This window comes from Zonotrichia albicollis, chromosome 10 (assembly GCF_047830755.1).
Source record: "Zonotrichia albicollis isolate bZonAlb1 chromosome 10, bZonAlb1.hap1, whole genome shotgun sequence".
In the NCBI taxonomy this organism is placed as follows: Eukaryota; Metazoa; Chordata; class Aves; order Passeriformes; family Passerellidae; genus Zonotrichia; species Zonotrichia albicollis.
In genome coordinates this window covers 18487826-18506496 of record NC_133828.1, presented here as the reverse complement: position 1 = coordinate 18506496, position 18671 = coordinate 18487826, and the positions used below count along the sequence as shown (strand labels likewise).

The 18671-nt window shown below is 39.3% G+C and overlaps 3 protein-coding genes across 10 annotated transcripts in view; 1 reads left to right on the top strand and 2 right to left on the bottom strand.

The window, feature by feature from the left end:
• The window catches only part of STK17B (serine/threonine kinase 17b), a 64458-nt gene that overhangs the window by 34772 nt on the left and 11015 nt on the right, over nt 1-18671 (top strand). For all 3 annotated transcript variants that reach the window (XM_074548207.1, XM_005490916.4, XM_014269796.3), the window contains exon 11: nt 6075-6186. The gene's annotated coding sequence lies outside the window, so the exon portion shown is untranslated. The remainder of the gene's footprint in view (nt 1-6074; nt 6187-18671) is intronic.
• Nucleotides 1716-6084, bottom strand: LOC102070072 (baculoviral IAP repeat-containing protein 5.1). Its single transcript, XM_005490917.4, has 4 exons — nt 4884-6084; nt 4154-4263; nt 3747-3861; nt 1716-2605 (listed from the first exon to the last, which is right to left on the bottom strand). Exons 1-4 carry the CDS (start codon nt 5019-5021, stop codon nt 2417-2419), a joined length of 552 nt encoding a protein of 183 aa, XP_005490974.2. The 5' UTR covers nt 5022-6084; the 3' UTR covers nt 1716-2416.
• Nucleotides 12350-18671, bottom strand: part of SLC39A10 (solute carrier family 39 member 10) — a 30904-nt gene continuing 24582 nt past the window's right edge. For 5 of the 6 annotated variants that reach the window (XM_026795762.2, XM_014269788.3, XM_026795763.2 and 2 more), the window contains 3 exons: nt 17321-17401; nt 15389-15579; nt 12350-14021 (listed from right to left, as the gene is read on the bottom strand). In XM_026795762.2, the coding sequence (XP_026651563.2) occupies nt 13863-14021; nt 15389-15579; nt 17321-17401 (431 nt within the window). In that variant the 3' untranslated portion in view covers nt 12350-13862. The remainder of the gene's footprint in view (nt 14022-15388; nt 15580-17320; nt 17402-18671) is intronic. The other variant, XM_026795760.2, reaches the window with a different exon arrangement.

Genomic DNA, 18671 nt, shown 5'->3' with positions numbered 1-18671 from the left:
TGAGGTAACCTTTACCACCAAGGCAGTCTGTACTCTATAAATCTAACTCTTTTACTATCTGACATCTCAAGAACTCCCCTGTATCCCTGTGTGTCTAAATTAGAGTATGCAATAAATAAAATTAGCTCATTTTGATTCTGAACCTTTCCTTCAGCAGAAATACAACGATACAGAGCCTGAATGCCAGCTGCCAGAGTGGATTCCACCAGCATCCCCAGGGAATGGCTGGTGTGAGCCCTTTTTGGTGATGCAGCACTCCAGCAGAGCCCAGCAGCAACTGAGGAAAGGCACAAGAGCAGCAGAGCAGAGGTGGGCAGCCCCACAGCAAACTCTGTGAATGAATAATTCACAGAGCCCTCTTTGCTGCCTTCACTAGTCAGGCTCTTTTTACAACAGGCTCTATGCTGAGATTCTTTTAACCATTCTTTCCTCATTTAAACCATGTTACTTTTGTGACTTGAAAAAAATTTACATTTTGTCCCACAGTCATCTTTGTGTCAGTATTTTGTGCATAAATTGTATGTACATCCATTTAACTGATGAGGAGCCATAACTTTGAAAGGACTTAATGCTAATAATAACTCAGTAGTTATTACAGTAATAATATTTAAAATTATCCATTTCTTGTTAACTGAATAGAAGAAAACAGAAATAGATTGAAACACAGATCAAACAACATAGCTTGCTCTCATTCTTGATCTGTCAAAAGCTTTACACTTTTTAATGATAATAGATTACAATTAGGTAATTACCATTACCTAATTTTAATGACAGTAGATTACAATTAGGTCTCAGAATGATCACCATGCCTGAAATACAGAATGATCCTTAGAGTAGCTGTCTGCCAAGGGCTTGGTGATCTAGGTAATTGGGAAAAAGCCACAGAGATTTTCCACATCTTTGTTTCTACCTAGAAAAAAGAATTTGAAATAGTTTCTGCAAATTCTTACACTACATTTCAAACCACCTGAATGGAGTTTACCTTAGTTTGTCTGAGATATTCAAGGTATTCAGACAAAAAAATTCTTCTATCTTACCCTTCATATCTGACCATAACCACTTTGATGTCCAGGTAACACTTTTGCCAGTTCACTTTTCTTACTGCTAATTTAAATGATGAAAACCTATCACCAATGTTCAGTCAAGTGACCCAGGACTTCTTAGACTCTTTAAAAAAAATTAATTGTGCATTTTTTTCATTGTAAATATCAAGACTTAGAAATACTTCTTAATTAAAGAAACAGCATAAAGTATGCAGAGAGAGAAAGAATGGATTTTTGGTAGGAAATGCTCATAAAAAAGGTATAATGAGAGACATTAAAGGAACTAAAATGTTCCAGCTTCTTCACTTGAGCAGATTGCAGGAAATGGGCAAGTAATGAAAACTAGGCTTTCTTTGGCCATTTACCAAACAAAGATACAGCAAGCTGAGGACTTTAGTTCTTTGGGAAATAGTCACTTCATGGATTGATGTATCAAGTTAAGGGATAATTTACTCTCAAACTAGGGAATTCACAAATGCTTTGAAGAGCGTTTAAATACATGTTTTTAAGATCTCCAGCATGAGGATTTTCTTACAGAGTGGAAAGACAAGTCAGGGGAGTTCCAAAAGCTGCTGTTCATTCACTGCCTGAGACCTGACAAACTAGTGTACAAAACTTTCACCTTACTGAGAAAGGTCTGTCTGCATCTTAAAACCAAAAATATTTGCAAGCATGCATGCACTTGTATTCTACAACAGTCTCTCATAAAGGAAAACAGAAAAAAATAAGATTTTTAAAAGAACTCCAGCAAGTTTGAAATTGTAATGAAAAGCTTTTAAAAACAGATTAGTAGGACTTCAGCTTTTGTTGTTTTAGTTGCACACCAAAATATCCAGAGACTTGTGCCTACACCTTGTGCCTACCCTTACAGTCCACCTGCAGTTTTTGCTGGATGTCTTGGTGTCAGTTTGGTCTGACCTAGAGAGACACTTAGGGGTGAGCAGGAGTGCAGCCAGTGCAGGTGCTTAAGCAATTGTTGCAGACGCACAGATCCACTGAGTTCCTTGCAAAGTGTGTTGAAGCAGAAGTGATTTGAGTCTAGGTATAAGGTTTTAACACAGATCACAGAAAGCACTCTTGTTGTAAATCTTTATTCAAAAAGAAATAAGTCAGCTTGCTAAAAACCAGAATAGAAGTATTTGCTCAGACACTTTTCACCCGCTGGCAGGGCAGTGGAAGTACTCTTATCTCCACACGCAGCGATAACAAGGAAGCACACGGTGAGAGCCAGCCCACCCCTGGCTGTGCTCACTCCTGATCCAGGAGCAGTTCTCTACACACACTTCCTCACACACCCGCTCAGCTTTGGATTCGCACTCAGACCCAGACAGGGATGTTTGCACCAAAGAAAGAGACCCTCGTAGAGCCGGAGGTCACAGCTCACTTGTCGTGGGCTCCTTTGGGCCGGAGGCTGAGCCTCCCGGCTCCTGGCCTGCAGGCTCACCCTCGACAGGCGGCGGTGCCGGCAGCGAGGCCCCGGAGCCGAAGTAACTCCCCAGCCTCTGCCTCGTCGCCGCGACTTCTTCTTCAAAAGCGTTTATTGTGCGGTTGCCAACTTCGCGCTTGAATCAAAGCAAGAGATTGAGCCGTTCAGCGGGGCAGTTTAGCTCCCTAGTTCAGCCACATTCCAGCCCCCTCTCCTCAGGCTGCATTCGGGTGTCAGTGTTTCACGACAGCAATCGTACCCTGGTCAGCCCAGTGCACAGCCCTCCCAGCTATCCGTGACATATCCTTGGGGCTGAGTGTCCCCACCTGAGGCTGCTGCTTCAAATGTTTTATATACTTAGAAATACAGCCATATAATGGCCAAGACCCATATTGAACCTTGAGACATTGCTCTAAACCATTCACAGTTCAAGTTAGGTAACACCACTCTTAGTCCTCCTTCTAAGATATCACTGTGCCATATGATGCTATTTTTTTGTACTTTAATCTGTTGCACAGTGACCTTAAATGCTTAACCTTGGCAGTCACCAGGTATATATTTAATACAGAATTTAATTATTTAATTATAATTTAATTATAATACAATTATTTAATTATTTATTTAGTATATTGAATTATTAGCAAGGCAAAAGTCATTTGTGCAAACCCACCAACAACTAATAAGCAGAACCTTTTACTGTTCCTCATCAGGGAACTTGGTTCACTTGATTCCTACTGTCCATAGGATTAGGGCTCACAGAGCAGCTGATCTTGACCAACTGAGCTGCTCAGTTGTGTGCTTTTTTACATGTCAGCACTGTGGCATGAAACCCCGAAATGGGGAGGAGTAAAATATTAGAAATGAGGTTTAAAGTTTAATTAGGCAGATTTATATGTTAAACTGGATATGTGAAGCAATAATCTGGTCAAATTTGGTCTTTTTGCGTATGTTGTTCATCCCTCCTGAGAATGATAGAGCTGCTCATTGTTGAGTTTTGTGCTTTGATTATTGCACCCTATATTTTTTTTTGTCTGCTGTGATGAGTTGTTGGAAAAACACTTCTAAAGGAAACAGGTGTGCATTCAAAAGCCAATAAATTACCCTGAGAAGTGCTTAGGTGCAGATTTCTTAGCCAATAATGCACATAAATTATTACTTCAGAATAAGTCATGTTCTAGCCTTAGACAATCATTCCAGGCTGATGTTTGGAAATGTTAGCAAGAGAAGTTGTTGTTATATTCTAGCTTTGCGTTTCAGATGATGTGGCTAACACTTACAATGAGGGTCTTCAGCCGTGTCAGCTCCAGCATGTAGTATTCCTCCATTGTCAGATCATCAAAGTGCTTGGGAAGGGCTAAAAAGTCACAGGTGCGACGTTTGGTGTGTTCCTCCCTGCAGTATAAACCCACAATAAGAACAGATATTAAACCCACAGAAGTTTCATTTCAGGAGAGGAAGAGATCTTTACAGGCACGTGTCTTCAGTATTTGTGCTGTCTATCAGCAGAAATTATATCATACAGAAAAGATGCAATAGATTCTAGTGGATCTCAGATAAAAGCTAGTTGAACAATTTCACAGTTACTGGGGCAAGATAAGCTCCTACTTTTGTGCACTGTCATAGTGGAAATCGACAGAGACATTAACTCATTGTAAAATTACTAAATGGTTACATCTGTGCTTACCATGGGTCATCATTTGGTTCCCAGCCCACCAGTTCTAACAAGCAAAAGAAACATTTTGCTGTATCTGGTTCACTTGCACTTGGGCAGTGGATGAAGCCAGCCTTTGCCATCTGCAGGGGACAGTTCAGAAGTTTAGAGCATTATCCCACACACACTACTCATATTTCCTGACAATTCAGAATCATATCTAGTCAGGACACTAAAAATTAAGTTTGTTTCAATAACCAAACACCTTCTCAGTTAACTCTAGCAGTATGACTCATCTGACACACTCAGGTTGGCAGTGTCATGTGTGTGCCAAAGTAGAGGTGAGGTGGATTTTTTATTTAAATAATTTCCATTTCTGAATTTGAAGTAGTGATCAGTCCACTTTTTACTTTATCATTCCACTACTTTATCCTTCCTGCTGGATCCATACTTAATGTAGGCTGCTTTGTCACAAATAGAAATTTGCAATTAGAAAGACTATGCAATACAAGAAATTAATTTTCAAATGACAGGAACAAAACAGACAAAAAAAAAGGGAACACTGTGGACTGAACACAAAAAAATCAGTCAATCCCAATTACAGTATTTCTGAGCAAGGAACAGAGGAAAGCTGAGTATTTAACTTTTAATCTTCAGGCGTAGTGGACTTCTCTTGAACCTGAATATACTTAACAATGACTTCACATTCAGGCACAGCATATACAAATTAAGGCAGAGGCAAAAGAAGCATTTTCAGACTTACATTCTCTGGAGTGCACTTGCAGCCTTCCTGGAAGGGCCACTTGGTGAAGGTTTTCAGACGGTTCTCATACTCATACATCTCCTTGTAGTCAATTAAGAGCTTGGAAGCTGAGCTGAGCTCCTGCAGCAGCCTCTCCATCTCTGCAGTCAGCCAAGGGCAGAGCCCCCTCCGGCTCTCCCATTTAAAGCCTTTGCTAATGGGTGACACATTGCACCTGGAGAGCAGGGGAAGGCCTGACAGAGCCTCAGTCCCTTCCCGACACAGGTGAGTTCATGGCAGGACAATCAAGGGAAATGAAGCTGCTGGAATTTCTTCCCCTTGTGTCACAGTCTGTGTCCTTGATCACACAGGACACAAACATTTTTTAACAGAGAACTTTTAAACTTTGCTTTTTTAACTGAATGCACCTATGGTAATTGCAGATTTTACAGTTAAAATGTCAAAAATTGCAAGTTAAAAACTCTAGTTACAAATACAGAAACTTTGCATATAAAGTTTTAAAAAATACTATCCTGATTGCAAGCAAAAGGGTTGAATTGACATTGCTATTGAATCCTTCAGGCTTTCTTCAGTTTCACATTCAGAGATTAATTCTTAGGATTGTCTTTGCAAGTAGTGTTGCATTTCTTTAAAGAGAAAGTGGTTATTTTAAAATATTATAAGTATTCAGTTCTATTTTAAGATATTATAGAGCATGGCCAGATGCTAGATAGTAATATTTTAAAGGTGTATATCTGGAGGAGCTCACAGTATCAAAGCATTGTCATTTTATAAACTGTCTCCTATTTTGGTACAGAGTCCATTTAAATTCAGTAGAAGTTTAAACATCAGTGTCTTCAAGACTGCTGCATGCAGCAGCTTTCCAAGCCAAGATCTTAACACCTCTGAAGGATGTTGCATTGTGAGACTTGAAAATTTAAATCTTCTCTGAAATACAAATGGAGTAAGTGCAGAAAATAATCCAGCCCATTATTCTGTCCAGATGTGGTGACTGAAATGAGATTAAAGAACATTTGTATGTTTTTGCCTAGAGTTTCAAATGGTACATCATTGATTCCTCTGGGACTGTACTGATGTCTATTGTATATGCAGGAATGCTGTCCTTGAAATTTATATTCAGATTTTTAGAGTAACATGTGTTACATGAAAATAGGATACTTTAATTCTTTTTTTTTTTTTTTCTTTTGCCAGATAATACCAATGGTGCAGGAATTTATCATTCATAACCTGGGCCCTCCAAGCACTGATATTATTAGTTTCTCCTGACTCCATGGCAGCCTTTCTTAAGTTTGCTGATGATCAGGTATTTTAATCTCTTTTTTACTGTAGTTGATGTCTGTGTGTGTATGCACGTGTGAATGTATTTGTATGAAGCAAGGAACTTAATTTAACTAAAAGTTGAAATGCCAAACCAAACCCAAAACTGGGTTTAACTGCCCAAAAACATGGTCAAGTTTTTAAATCTCAAACTTCTCTTTAATGTAAGGCACTAATTCATGCATATGGATTGTTTTCAGGAATGAATAATTTGTCTGTTGTTTAAAAGAAACCATAGGTTAAATATTTTGGCATATTTTATCATCTTGTGATGTCATGATCTATTTAACTAATTACTTTGTGTCATTTCAAATAGAAAATGCAAAAATGGGACAAAGCTGTAATATTTTAAATGTTTCTTGTAAGCAGTATTATCTGAAAATGCTGTTTTTTCAAAAATGCATTATGTGTAATGTATTATTTAATCAAAACCACCACAGTCATATGGGACCTTGGAGTCCTGAGTGATATTTATGCATCAGAATTGAAATTTCTTTTTTGCTTTGATTGTTTTTATGGCATTTAAAGCAAACAAACAAAAAATTCCCAGCAGCCCAAATCAGTTCTTATGTAGAAAAGTACTGCTAGAATACTAGAAAATAGGATTATACATGTACTAACACATCCTAAGATGTATTTCTTGCAATTCGTGCCTATGATTCTGTCATAATTCCGTGCTGTTAAGAATGACAGGTACATTTCAAGTCTACCTGTAAAGGTGTCCTGCATTTTATAGTAGGTTGTCTACATCCTTCAAGAGAATGCTGTTTGCAGAAAAGTTCTGAAACTGTCAGAATTTCATAGGTCCAGATTAAATGGATGGGTAGTTGGAGCTTTTCACTGGAAGATACATAAAAGGTGGCATGACATGAAAGAAAAGATTTAAATTGTGTTTTAAACAATACAGTACATTAAATATCTGATATCCACTATCAGATCCTGACTTTTACAGTAAGTGCAGAATACCTGTGAGTAGTGTTGCAACTTTGTAAATCAGTTAAAGCCAACCCTGATGAAAGTGTGTCTATGATCTAGGGGAAGAGAGGCTCAGAAATGAAATAGTTGTCTTCCACTGCAAGGAAATAGTTTCAACTACTGCCAATAGTGGAGTGCATTTATTTTTTATTTTCTTGCTTTTCTCATACTTAATCAATTGAAACTTGTTGCTGTGGCATTAATAAAAGGCTCTCTAGGTGTTTTTTTTTTTTTTAAGAAAAAGGTAACACTGGGAAAACCTATCCACTGTTTCAATAATTGAATGTGTGTTTGCAATCACATTTTACATTAATTTGCATTATTTTTCTATAATTAATGTAGATTATCTAAATGAGACTGTATTTAGCTAGATGGTTTCAACTGAAAACCAAATCAAACATTTGTACCTGATGTCTTTGGCCAGAAATAAAATTTGGTAAAGATAAAAAAAAAAGCTGAAATATAATATGAACAATATTTTATAACACAGTGGTGTTAAAAAATGTATGGGTGCATAGTCTCATACATACATTGTACCTAATGCATATTAATTAATTCTACACGAATAAATAGCTATAAAAATAAAATTGTTTAGAGATTTCAAGAGACTCTGGAAATGATGCTCATGACCATTTAAAGACCTCCTGCTGAAGGCCTTTGGTTGCCAGGAAAAGGTTTTCCCTGACTCACACAGTGTGGGAGCAGGAAGAAGCTGGGCTCTGAGTGGCTCAGCTCTGCTGTGCAGGACAGGAGAAAAGAAATGAGCTGTTCCTGCAAGGTGCAAAATATCCTACTGCCACCCCTGCTGGCTGGCTGGGATTTATTCAGCGCCAGGGGCAAGAGCAGCCCCTGGCAGAGTGAAACCAGCTGGGATGCAGCAGAGGGGCTCTGGCAAAGGGCGTTTCCTGTTTGCCACAGCAGCCTCTCAGCAATTTCCCAGCAATACATGGCCCTTCTTCATGGTCCAGCTTCCCAAGCAGCCCAGCATGGCCAAAGGCTGCTCAAGTTATGGATGGGCAGGAACTGGGGTGTTGCTGTCACTGTCAGCCTGCAGTGATTTTGGTTACTGATGTGCTTAAACAGGCACATTCCAGCAATAACGCGATGAGCAGGCAAGTGGCTCAAGCAGCTGCACAGAGGTGTTTCTTTCCTGAAGGAGAGTGGGGGGTGGGGGGTTGTGAGGGGGATGCCCTCCTATTACATGACCAAATGTTCTGAACAAATGACAAATGTAGTTCCTAGCATGGAGAGAACATTTTTTTTGCCCTGAAAGATAATGATTTGTATGTAGTAAACATTTACTGATACTTTTTTGGACTGGTTTGCTTTATCCCAATCCTCAGTGCATCACCTACTCATGCCCTTCCTGCAAGTAATTTTCTTTTATCACTCATAATTTTTTCTTTTTATGCATTTAAGAGGAGTCCAGCTTCTCCCAACCTCAAGAATTCAAGCATGTTTGATTTTCTAAAAAAATAAATAAACTATGAGCCCAGCTATGGCCTTGTGATAGCAGACATTTACTTTAGAAAGATGTCGAACAAGTAGAGATATTTTTAGAAAAGTTTTCCATAAACTTGTATCCAGGGAGTTTCAACTGTATTACTATGGAAATTTTTGGTGCTATTACTCTTCAAAAGCAGCAATGGCTGGGTGACTTGAGGGATGATTATTAAAAAGTATTTGAAGGGCTGGAGATGAAATGGTTCAAGCATGAGCTAGCAGAAGTAATTAACAGCTTTTGAAGTTTCCAGTGAGAATTCTGGCTGCTTTCCAAGTGAATTACAGTGCCAGTGATAGGGCTGCCCAGTGATAGGGAAGTGCGGCGCTGCTGCTCAGATCTCTGTCCTGTTCTCCTGCAGGAGCTGCCACAGTGCTCCTCACTGTGATGGGGAATGCAGTTACGGTGCCAGAGGCATTGACAAGTGTTCTGAAGATGTTATTTTCCTCGGAATTCATTACAAATGTCAATGATGTACTTGATCCAAGTGGTGTTTATTTTGCCTCTCCTGAAGGAGATGTCGGAACAACAGAATTACCAACAGCTTTTTTTATTTTCTTTAATAGGTGCATCTTTACTGAAACTGATGTGCCTCAGTGTTTACTCAGTCACTGTTTGCTTGGTGGCTTAATCTTATCTTCTCTCAGGCCTTGTTTCAGTGACTTCTAAGAAAGGGACATTATGTAAACACCACCCAATTACTGCCATCTAAATTGACTCTGTGTGAGTCAGCACTCAGGGGACAGTAAGTGAGAAACACAGCCCAGTGAAGTTAAAAGCATTTTAAAATAGGCATAAGAGAAATAGTTCATTATGTTTACTGGAGGCAGAAAGGCCACCATAATCAGCTTAATTTATCAGACAGGAGTTGTGTCAGTCTCAGCAAAACACCTTCAGGCACTTGGCAGGCAGTGGGCTCAGAGAGGGGCAGCAGCCCCTTACCCTTGGTATGTCATTTTTACAGAATTTTTGCCAGCTTCCAGAATTTTTCAGGAATTATATCTTTGTATAATTTATATCTTAGTTAACACACTTTATTAATCACTCCAAGAAAGCCTGTAGTGGTTTTGAAGTACAGCTTGTGGCCTCTTGTGGGATGGTTGGCTGCTTCTACATAATTTTTTTTTTTGCTCTAGAGGTTTTTTCTCCCCACCTTTTCTCAGTACTGAAGCTGTACTGAATATACAAAGACACTTGCACAGAATCCTTTCCCAGAGATCTTTGGAATGAGCACAAATGCTGTTACCAAGGGTCAGTCAGGAACACAGCTGCTATTTGATGACATTCTTACACAGGTATGATGCAAAGCCACACACACCTTACCCTGATTTTCTAGTGTATATCCATGTTAGTATGCTCACATTCCCTCCTGAGTTTTCACTGTACTTTATTGTGTTGTATCTCTATTCCAGTGAAATTACTTTTCCACTTAAGAATGTTTTAAGGCCTTTTTTGGGGAGGGTCTATTTTTTCTGTCTGTCTGAGGAAACATTTTGTGACTGCATAGTCAGTTTACAGATCTACTTCCTCCAGCTTTTAACAGTTTTCAACCCTTGGCCACTTCTAGTCCAGTGTGGTACAGTAGTGCCACCACAGTTCAGGAATAAAAAAAAGCACATCTGTAGGCAACTGGTTTTTATTAGTTCTAAGCCAAAAACTTTTACTGCAGTAACAGAGGGGATTCTGCTGCTTCAGAGGCAGCAGTGCCACAGTGAATGAAACAAGAATAGTGAGGAGGGTTTGCAGGTACTAAACTCTGCTCTGGGCAGACCATGTTTTTGAAGGATGGGAGTGAGAATTTCCCAGGATGGGCAGCTTTCTCCAGAAGAGGCTATGGACCTGTTCCCTGAGCAGTCCAATGACTACAGGATCAGCCAGACAATCATGGTAACTTTCCATGGAATCCCCCAATCCACTGTTTTGTTTTTAGTATTGCTCCCACCTGACTCCCTAGACATAAATGTAGGACAGAGCATTTATGTTGGTTTTTAATTGTTTAAGCAGCCCTGTTAAACCAAGTATTTTGACACCTTCCTTTTCAGAATTTCTTTTAGAGGCTTGTAATGTTGTCTGCTGAACTGAAAGGAATACTAAAACACAAAAGCAATCAAACCTTAAGAAACTCAACAAAAATATCTGCTCCTTGAATATTTTTTTTTTATTTTCTGAAGGCTCCTTATGTATAAGGAACATACATAAAATGAACACAACACTGTTGACAATGAACAAAACAGCATTTGATAATTTCCAGCTTTATAAAATTTTTTAAAAATGATTTAGTTATAACAAAAAAAAACAATAGCTCAGCAAGTTATCTTATTGGACCATTATCACATTTAAAACCATAGACTCAGTTGTTAATGGGGAGAGGAAAGAAAAAAATAATAAAAAAAATCACACTGCATCTAGCAACTACAACATTTTCTAAGCATAATCACAGCGGATTGAGTGCAATGTGATTTACATCAGAATTCATATGGGATGTCACACAGTGACAGCATTGTAAAATATACAAGTAACATTTATGCCCTCCAACAAATACAAGTTAAATGAGACTCTGGATTCAAGCCAAATGGAATGTTGAAGCCAAGTAGAAATGTAGTGGAATTCAGATTGTCTGTAACATGACTCAGAAGTGTACATTAGAATCATCTGGAATTCAATACTGGTGGAAACATAGAGAAGTCACAGCTGCTACACTGCTCTGTTACACTTGCAATAAATACTAGAAAATAAAAGTAAACAATCTATATTCCATGAAAAATATAGTACCTACCTTCAACGACCATGTTTTTCCCTTGTCTGAAGATGGTCTTGGAAGGAAGTTAACTATTTTCCTACAGAGGCAGTGTATTGAGCTATAACCACATTCCAACTAACACAACAGTAAATATACTACTGGAAATACAGAAATCTTCATTTGAAAAGAATTAAGAGAAATAAATCTTAAAAAAAAATCATTTGACAAAACATCAGCTGCATAATGACCCCCTTATATTTCAGAATTAACAGAAAAGAAAAAAACTTAAGTCAGTCAGTTTAATACAAAGGAAAGAGAGATTGTTTAAACTCAGCTCTTCAGAAGGTATCCAGGAAGTTTTGTCTCATTGACTTAACATGGGCACTATGCAAAAATGTCATCCAGTTTTACACTGCAGAAATTCAGCAATCTGAAGCTAACAACAGTGTGTTTGCTAATTAGGGTTCTACACTAAATATGTTTAAAGAGGAAAAAAGAAAACCTGAGTTCAGAACATCAAATGGCCACATGCCTGAACTCTGGGCTTTTGGCTTCTTCACTGAAGAAACTGCACCCTTCTTTGAAATGGACCCTTAATACTGTTTCCTGATACTGCATTAGGAAGAAATACTGGCAACCAACTGATACCTTTAAAACACATGAGCTGCTCTCAGTAAAAGCTAGACTGACCAATGAAGCTTCCAAAGGAAAGGGCCACAGGAAACAGGGGAAGTTGAAATGGAATGCAGAGACCCACTGGCTCTCATTAAAGGCGTCAGGATTAAGTGTTTTTAGCAGCTACACTGGCACCAAGCAGACCGGAACTTTAAACTTACGGCACACAGTCAAAGTACAGCTTTTACCTGGCATACACAGTAGAGAGACAAACTGGATGTTTGGAAAAAAAGCTACTACCATGCTTAGGACTGGTACTACAGAATCAACTTGCACTCCCCACAAACTTACAATTTATTTTTTTTTTTAAGGAGATGGGTACAAGAAGAACTAACTCATGTCTGGCAATAAATGCCTGTCAGCACAATCTGATCTAGGACAGCTGGTCCCAGCAAGTTAAGGCCCAAATTTTCAGTCTATTCTTCTAAATGACACATACCATGGTTCTACCACATCTGCTTTTTAATAATCTAATTTAAATACCAAAATTGTAAAAAAATATCATAGAAATGAACTCCTTTATACTGGAAGTAGAAATCTTCTTACATATTCTTTACTGCCAGAAATGGCTGGTGTCACAATGTCTGATATCAAGGCATTGAAGGAACAGATTTGATGCGCTGTTACAGTATCGTAAATACCCTACCAGTACAACATCCACAGAGCATAATTTAACCCTTGTGTCCAGCTTCAGCAACTAGCATCTTGCACCTTGGTTTAACATGAAGAGGAGAAAATAGTCCAAAATAATAATTTTAAAAAATGGAGAAATTCCCACATGGATTCTCTGGTTAAAAGAGTTTGCACAAATTCACAGCCACAATTCTTCAGTAGTTTATGCTGCAAGTGGCACACAATACATGTTTAGCGTCTGCAAGAAAGAACCAGAAACAGCTCAATAACTCCAAGGTCAGGGATTTCCCCAAGCTAACACTAATTCTACTGCATTTTGCATTTTCCTACTAATATAAAGGAACAAACATCAAATAAATCTCAGCTGGGGAAAAACATCATCAAACTGACCCTCGACAGAAGTTACACTTTGCAGAGTACACAGCAACAGCCTGCCTTCTTACACAGGAGCTTTGCAATGGTGGAGTGCAGCTTAACACGGCTTGTAAGAATTTAAACAGTGTTTAGGCTTGGGGCTTTATTTTAAAAATTTAAGCCAGCACAGTGGTTTCCAGTCATGTCCTGCTGTAAGACAGAATACTTCAAGTCACCACTACGCAGAAAAATCAGCACAGGATTAATACACATATATATACACAGAGGTGCACACACACATATATGTGTGCACCTCTGTCTATATCTACACAGATCTATACATACATAGAGCTGTGAGCTACTCAAGCCTCATGTGGCACTAAAAGTTTCCTTGGGTTCCTTGTACAGGTGTGAGTTTCAGCTGCAACATCTGGGTTCTGTCCAAGTGCACTAATGGAATGGTATTTTCCCAAATGAGATATTTTCCTGTACTTTTTCTTTCTTAAGCAAGCAGTGCTTCCTATACAGCACCCTGACCTTGGCCCTTATCTCTCAGATTTAGGGTTTCCTAAACGTCGCTCACTGGAGTTTAGGAGTTGTGTTGGGTAAGCTCATCTGATGGGATCAGAGAAAAGCAGAAGCCCCTAGGCAGAAGGGGATCTCCTGTCCTTGTGTAAGCAGTGCAAGCACCACGTGTCCTCTGAGCAGTGGGCACACAGCCACACAGTGCAGACTCAAAGCCAGACAGCAACAGATTGGAACCACAGTGATTACCAGCATCAGGTCAAAACTGGATGTCAAGCACTATTTTGTCTTCATAGAGGGCAATCACCAGCATGATGGCAAATCCAAGAAGCAGGCCTAGATTCTGAAGAATAAACTGCCCCACAGGACAGTAACCATGCTCTTCATTATCTCCATCTCCATGAAGCATTTCTGGAAGCTAAAAGATACAGAGCAATTGAGGAAGTTATTTCACCTCTTTTCAATTTATACATTGAGAAGTTTACAATATTATATTGTCAAGGATAAACACTCCAGGTTCAGATATAAAACCAATACACTAAGATACAGTTTAAACTCTACTGAACAACTACGTTCAATAAAAACACGATTATGTAATGTATTTACAAAACAAACTAAAAATGCCTTTCCTTGAACTTTCACTGGAGTATCCATGTAATTGAACATTAAGTTCCTCAAGATAGGGTTCAGCCCAATATTCTTCAAGTTCTGCTCTTTTAATTTTAAAAGAATTCAAGTCATGCTCAAATAAACATATGACTTTGATTAACCTAGCCGTCATTTGTCATTTGAGACACTTACTCATACTCACATACACATCCCTTTTAAATATGAGGTGGTGTAGGGAATGGATAGAAAACCACACCTCTGTGAACCTCTGCTTACAGCCAGGGAGGAATCAAAATCTATTCTTATTGTGTGCCAGGTAAAGAGGTCTTTGAGAACAAGGCTGATTATGCAAACACCAAGACAAAACTGGTTCTGTTTCAAGTGTCTCTTGCAGAAGCTTTCCGCTAATGGGACTTTGACTGTTTGGTTACTACTATGATGGCCGAGGGAAAGAAAAAGCAATGAAGGAATGAAAGTACTGCCTTCCTTTCCTTTATCCATGACATCTTCACTCAAAGGACAGGAAATAACTATCAGACACAGAGCTGACAAGAGAGTGATATATCAGGCATTATAGGCTACTACAGAACACCTGAAGTTGCAAGAAGGATCACTCTACCCCAGACATTCTATCTAACAATTTAGTAGGCCTCGAAAAGGATTCATTCACCTATTAATAGGTTAGACTGACTTTATAACAACAATATATTTACAAATTAAAGTCTCCATAATGAAGTGGAGAGCATGACAAGTACCCCAAAAGTACAAAACCATCTCATCACCTTTGGGCTGGTAAAGACAAGAAGTGAGACAATTGCCTTATTTACATGAAGCTCTGAAGCAGCTTAGAGGAGAGAAATCAAGACTGAATATAGGCAGGTAACATGTGCACAGCAGCACTGAAGGGTCTGATCTATAGTGCACACACACTTAGGATAATGCACCTAACACAGTGTGTGTTCTGGAAGCAGCAGCATTTTTCCACCAGGTAATTTTTTAAAAGCTACTCACCACATCAGCAGCTGCTCATAGTAAAAGTTCAGAGTCAACTTTCCAGACCGAATAGATGAGGATGAAGTCTCAGTGCAGACTGAGCCTGAGCAGCAGACTGCAGTGCAGCACCCCCAAAGCCCCACGTTCCCACCCAGAAGGCCCAGCCCAGCTCAGGAGCCGTACCATGTCGACCAGGGCCACGTAGAGGAACATGCCGGCGGTGACGGCGAAGATCCAGAGGGTGATGTTGTTGGCGTACTGGCCCACGGCCGTGCCGATCAGCATGCCGATGTAGGCCATCATGGCCGACAGCAGGTTGTACACGATGGCCTGCTTCACCGTCATCCCCGCCTTCAGCAGCACCGCAAAGTCACCTGCGGGGACAGCACGGCTCTCAGTGCCGCTGCCAGCAGCCCAGACACCCCTCAGCACAGAGTGCTGCTGCTGCTAGTGCTCATGAGCCCCACGGGAACTGATCCCCCTGGGAGAGCTGTACTCAGGCACAGCCATCCCTTGAATAACATGACTGAAAGGGGCCTGCTCATCCTGCTGACTGATTGGCACAAAGGCAGCAGTGGTTAACTGTCAAGGGTGAATGCAGGAGTCTGGGTCTGCTCTTCCCACAGAGAACACACCCATGTGCACACACTCAGGAGTTCTCCATGGCACATAAAACCAGAGGCTTAGTTAGGATCAATACCTGGGAAAATTCCTCTTAGCTATACACACCTCATTATGCAAATCCACGAAGAGAAAAATGAGGCATTTGTCCCCACAGAAGATGACAATGAATTTGAATCTGAGCACTAGGAAGAGTTACATTCACAAAGAGTGACTTCACATCCACCCTGAATCAGTTTTCTGGGTAAAGGCACGCCAGGGTAATGTGTTTTATTCTGAATTCAGGACAGCTCTGCTAATTTAGGTGCTAAAGTAGATATTCTGTAAAAATCAAGACTTCAGTCTTGTAATCAGCTCTAATAGTTTTACTTCATTCAAACTGAATTCTTGTAATCATGAGAAGTGTAAGATGATATACAGAAATCAGGACAATTAATGTAATATTCTTACATAATGTTCTTATATCCATGCCTGAAATTATCTGCCTAATCTAAAATCAAAAATTAGAATCAAAACATATCAAAATTTTAAAAAAATATTAAAAAATAGGTATAAACTACTCACCCCTTATACCAGGTTCATTTCATCATGCTGTGCTGTCAAGTTCTAAGCATTGTAATATACATTGCAATCCTTTATCTATTGCAGCAGCTTCACTTAACTAATGATTGTACAGCACAGATCAAACCATGAACACCTGCTCTACTGTTTCCCCCCTATGCCCATGATTTACTATAGCTCAGGAGCTGCCCATATAAAATGCTTTCCCTCATCACCTCTAAGGTTTTTGAAGTGCTTGTTTTACCTCACTTTTGATCATTCAGACCCAGCAGCTCTCAAGTGAGCAAGCTATGAGTACAGACATAGGTCTGTCTAGCACAACTTTACATCAGTGGAAAACCAGAAAATTCCTCCTCTCTCTGGCTGCTCTTTTTAAACTCTCAGGGTGCAGAAAATTTTCATGCAATGTGAAAACAACAGGTTTCACCATGGTTAGCTGCCTCCAAAAGAAATGCTTCAATTAGGGGGACAAGAACCAATGGCACTGGCAACAGTGCCTACAGGCTTTACCCTAAATGGCCACACCTGCTGAACTTGGCCACAGTTGGAACAAAGCCTCTTCTGAAGATCCCCACATAGAATTTTACTTTTGTAAACTTGTGTTTACTTACGTGACTTAACTTTGTGTAAGACAATGCCACACAGAGTAGTGTGAAACTCTAGAAAATGTAGAGCTATGTAAAATGTATGCTCCCTGTATGCTCCTAAGAATATTTTTAAAACATGCTCAAAAAGCTTTAGAGAAGTGCTGTAACTAGACACTACCAACATAATCCTGTAGCAGTACCTACTCTGAAGCAATATTTCTCCCTCACCCTTTGAAGTTCTGGTCACCTCTGCAGCTTCTGCACTTCACTGTGCTTATCACAGTATTACAACAACTTTTAGATAAGGATTTTGTATAGATGGAGCACAGTTTCTACACTTAGTTACCTAATTCATGGGGAAGCTCGTGACAAAATACTGCTATAGATGTACTAATTCCTCCTGTCAGTCCAGCACTAAAAGCTGCTCCTAGAAAAAAAAAAAGGAAAAAAAAATTAAAATTATATTTCACTATTTTCACGTCAGAAAATCAATTGACTTTGCAGAGCTGACACCCTTCTGTTAGAATGCACACTAATATCTTTCAGTATGTCTGTGTCCTGTCTGTATACAAATGGGAAATACTGGAAGCACCCTGGATGTGCATTACCACTGCAGGCTTCATTACTCATTTATCTGCAAGGCACACCCTGGAGAGGAGAACACAACTGGCCAAAAACGAGATATAAAGACAGCAAGCCAATAAATAACACCACTTTTAGGAACTCTCCAGTACATGAGGGCAGTTGGGAATGTACATGAGCAAGAGTCTGGCTCTCTCCTTTCCAGCTTGGAAATCCAAACTAATGTTTAACCCATAACCTCTCTAGCTCCTTTGTACTTATTTTCAGAGAACATATCAGCAATATTAGTAAGCCAGACCTGGAAAATAAGGGTAAAAACATTGCCATAAATATCTTTCAGTACTTTTGCATAAGCTAATTGAATTCAGTCAACTTTAATGTCATACCTTAAATAATTCTGAGATGAGAAAACTGGTATTAAATTTCTGTACTGTAGCAGAGAAAAGCACAAAAAGAGCCTGCAGTGAGCAGTCTAAACAGGCTGCATAAAGCAGAAAGAAAAGACAGTCTGAAGACAGAGGGGGAATTTAACTTTCCTCTGGATTCCTCGTAGTTTGATACATTAAAAAGATGACCATGCTTTTCTAAAATCTACATTTTACCACAAATTCAGCTGTTTGGGCTTGACCTAGAAATATTCAGAAATGGAATTTCAATACTGTGAAGTTCTCAACAGAAGGCATGGCAATTGTTTTTGGCCTTAAAAGCCATTGTCTAAATGTCTTACCTGTTTTATGTGAAAATGAAGCAACAAGTTAGTTTTTAAGGAGTTTAGTTTCTTTAGAAGTTGTCAGAAGGAAATGGAGAAACTGTAGTAGATTCCATTGTTAACTAGAGACCCTGACAAATGCTTATGCCCCATCCATCAAAATGGGTGTGTCCCTTCTGCCATTAGTTCAGAACCCTGTGTACCCTTACTCTTAAGCAGCTACCTTAGTAAAAAATCCAAAGTGTGCCCTTCAGTCCTCCCACCATTATCCTGACTTGTATATCCAAATTAATACACTTTACAATTCAAATCACATTTAGAACATTGTGTGACTCCAAGTTGATTTAATAAATCTAATAAAATCTTTTTGGTACTTCCAATTTCTTCTGCACTTGGCTAGAAATAA